Below are 3447 nucleotides of genomic sequence, written 5' to 3' on the forward strand. Positions count from 1 at the left end.
ATGATTCTTAGTCCCTTGTAAATACATGAGGAGCGATGCTGGTACGTGAGATGGGAATCGAGTGTTGGAGGCTGAACCTGTGAGGGCAGAGTGTACGTCGGATATGGACCCGCTGGCTGTATGTGTTTTGTTATTGTCTTGGTTTAACTCATGGGCAGAGGTCCTGAGTTGCCTTGGAGGTTTGTGAGTGGAGAGTACAGAGTGTTCGGTGGGAGACGTGACCTGGAGCCTCGCCCCGTAAGCCTGGCCAGCTGTGAGGGTCTGATGTGGCTTGCTGAGGTTTGCAGTTGGTCTTAGTGGAGTTTGTGTGATCGAAATGCAGCACTGGACCTGGAAAAAGATGGTATTGGTGTTAATGTGTTTTCCTTTCCACTTGTAATATCTCCTTTTTCGTGAACTCGCAGCTTACGGAAGGAAGAACTCAGCGCCATTTCAGGGCCAAATGAATTTGCAGAATTCTACAACAGACTGAAACAAATTAAGGAATTTCACCGGAAACACCCAAATGAGGTAGGTGGTTATCTAATGCATAGGAATAGGTGATTTGTGGTCTGTTGGACCTTATCCCTGCAATAAACAGACCTTTTTTTTTTTTCCCCAGTGTAATTGCCTTAATATACGAGTATTAAGTACGTTAAAATGTCACTTGAGAAAAGAATATGTTCAAGGTTAGGTGGTGCTTCAGGGGCAGTATGGAAGCTCCTGCGAGAGCAGCATGAGTAGGAGAAGGTGCCAGATGCTAACAGCATTCTGTGCTTGCAGTGTGTTAGCTCAGGAGCATTCTGCTGCTGAACTGGTTTTTCATCTTGCCTGTCTCATGCTGCCTAAAAGTCAGACTTTTTTTTCTTCGTGCAAAAGTAACAGTGAAGAAAAGCTTTGGATACCTTTTCAGTTAGCAGTTCTATTGTTTGCAACCTACTGTGATTTTATATTAACTCTTGTGGGACACTAGCTGAAGTAATCATTTCTTCTGTGACTTCTGTCTGTCCTTGAAGATCTGTGTTCCGATGTCAGTGGAGTTTGAGGAACTGTTGAAGGCCAGAGACAACCCAAGTGAAGAAGCTCAAAGTAAGTTTGTAGTTTTTCTCTGAGGCCAGTTTAAGTGAAAATAACAGTGCTTGCTTGAGAGATGTTATTTAGTGAGTTGTCTGTGCTGTTTTGCACGTTTCAGAGTTCTGCCTTCCCTTTACTAAATGACTTCTGAAAATTGTTCTTTTGTCATTTAAATTCTTCTGAACTGTAGCTCTCTGGAATGTTCCACAGTAGTGTTGCTTCTCTTCAGGAATGTTCTCGTGTGCTTACACAGAGCAGCAGTCAGGTGTCTGATCCATCAGTATCCCACCTGCACTGTAAACATCTTCCTTAATCATAAATTAGTCCACGGTTCAACCTTTTAAAGTTATAAAGCATATGAATGATAAGTAGGGAAGATGAAGCTCATAATAAAGCTCTTAACAATCTTTCCTACAGATCTGGTGGAGTTCACAGATGAGGAAGGGTATGGACGATACCTAGATCTGCATGATTGCTATCTCAAGTACATTAACCTAAAATCATCAGAGGTAAGTGGCTGCATGTGGTCTGGGTAACTTCAGTGCTTGAGGCCAGTGTTCTTTGGCTAGCCTGACTCAAACTTTTTGTTCTTAGAAACTGGATTACATCACTTACTTATCCACATTTGACCAACTCTTTGATATTCCCAAGGAGAGAAAAAATGCTGAATATAAGAGGTGAGCCTTTTTGCCTGTCTGCTTCTTTTATGACAGGTGATGGAAGAAATTTACTTCTTTATGTGTCCAGCTGCTAAGAATATAATACAATCAAACTTAACTCATATAAGTTGGGTCACTGAGCTATAGTAACTCAGCCATACCCTGAGAAAACATGCAGTGCAGAAAAGATGTGAAAAGCCACATTCTACTCTGTGGAAGGATCTTAGGACTTTCTCCTTGTAACTGCTGCATCCTGTGTTGAAAACTGATGTAATTTTGATGATTTCCCTTTGGAGTACTAGTGGGTAATTACTTTCCAAAGATGTGGTTAGATAAATGTGTTACAGGTTGATACCGAATTACCTGTGCTCGTTATTACTCTGCCAGGTACCTTGAAATGCTTCTTGAGTACCTACAGGATTACACAGATCGAGTGAAACCATTACTGGACCAGAATGAACTTTTTGGGAAGATTCAGACTGAGTTTGAGAAGAAGTGGGAAAATGGAACATTCCCTGGCTGGCCGGTGAGCACTCGTTAAGCTCGTGTGAATGCTTCTGTATTTGTGAAAGATTTTCTAAGAATCATTTGTGTAAAGTCATCACTGAGTTTAAGTCTAATAGTGAGGTGTGTAGTTTTGTATCACAAAAATGTGATTTAATACTAACTTGAATTAGAAAACCAACGTAACTGGTTTGAAATTAACCTTTTTCAAGGTTTGCTGGTCTTGTATCTTTTCTATTGTTCCATTGCTCAGTTTAGTGGAAGAATTTTTCTCTGTGAAATTAACTGCTTTTCTTGATGTTAGAGTATTATATTGTGTGCAGTGTTGTAGGGTGTCACAGAGATCTTGCATGTGTTTTTTCTTTGCAGAAAGAGACCAGCAGTGCACTCACTCATGCTGGAGCCCACCTGGATCTCTCAGCATTTTCCTCTTGGGAGGTATGTTTTCAGTGCTCTTCACTTAGTGCTAAATTTTGAGCAGGTGGAAGCTTAGTCATTTTGTTTATTTTCATAATTTTACTTGCTGCACTTTCACTTCTGGCTCTGTGCTCTCTGAATAAAACTTTGATTATGTGGTGACTTAATTTCTCCCTTTAGGGGGATGTAAAGTGAAAGATCTGGTTAGATTTGTCACATTCCTCATTTTTCAGTGGTGCAGCCTTGACAGTCCTTCCTTGAATGCTGATTGGGGTTTTTTTTTTGTTTGTTTGTTTGTTTGTTGTGGGATTTTTTAGGAGTTAAAATGGATGTACATCTATATTGTATTTGTTTAATAGCTTCTCTCTTACTGCAATTGAATAGGAATTGGCCTCCCTGGGACTGGACAGATTAAAATCAGCTTTACTGGCCCTGGGACTAAAATGTGGCGGGTAAGGCACAGTCTTTTTATACCTCCTTTTCTGTTTTTGAGGTCTTCCTGTCTTGCATTCCTTTATGACATACTTGTTTTGTCGTCTCTGTTGTACAAGAATTACTTTAATAATATTTGAAAGACAAAATATGGAGGACCAATCAGGGGATACTGCAATCTACTGTTTTGAAAAGTGTTCTTTACTGAAGTCTCTTGTATAGAAGAATTTGGCTTAAGGAATGAAGACAAAAATAATAGGAAATCTCATGATCTCTTAAGAGCTAAACTTAGGATTTTATTGCATGATTTTAAATAGTTACAGGGACATCTAAAGCTATGGTTTGGGTTCATTTCCTCCCTGCTTCTCCATAGGACTCTGGA

General features: G+C 40.0%; 1 protein-coding gene across 1 annotated transcript in view; it reads left to right on the forward strand.

Annotated features, from left to right (window-relative positions):
- Positions 1-404: 404 nt before the first annotated feature.
- Positions 405-3447, forward strand: part of SF3A3 (splicing factor 3a subunit 3) — a gene marked incomplete at its 5' end in the record, with an annotated part of 6882 nt that continues 3839 nt past the window's right edge. The window contains 8 exon segments of the mRNA XM_010162317.1: positions 405-510; positions 996-1068; positions 1471-1562; positions 1648-1730; positions 2100-2238; positions 2586-2654; positions 3018-3095; positions 3439-3447. The exon segment at positions 3439-3447 is cut by the window's right edge and continues 92 nt beyond it. Coding sequence (XP_010160619.1) covers positions 405-510; positions 996-1068; positions 1471-1562; positions 1648-1730; positions 2100-2238; positions 2586-2654; positions 3018-3095; positions 3439-3447 — 649 coding nt within the window.

Source organism: Antrostomus carolinensis, unplaced genomic scaffold (assembly GCF_000700745.2).
Source record: "Antrostomus carolinensis isolate BGI_N321 unplaced genomic scaffold, ASM70074v2 scaffold25962, whole genome shotgun sequence".
Classification (NCBI taxonomy): Eukaryota; Metazoa; Chordata; class Aves; order Caprimulgiformes; family Caprimulgidae; genus Antrostomus; species Antrostomus carolinensis.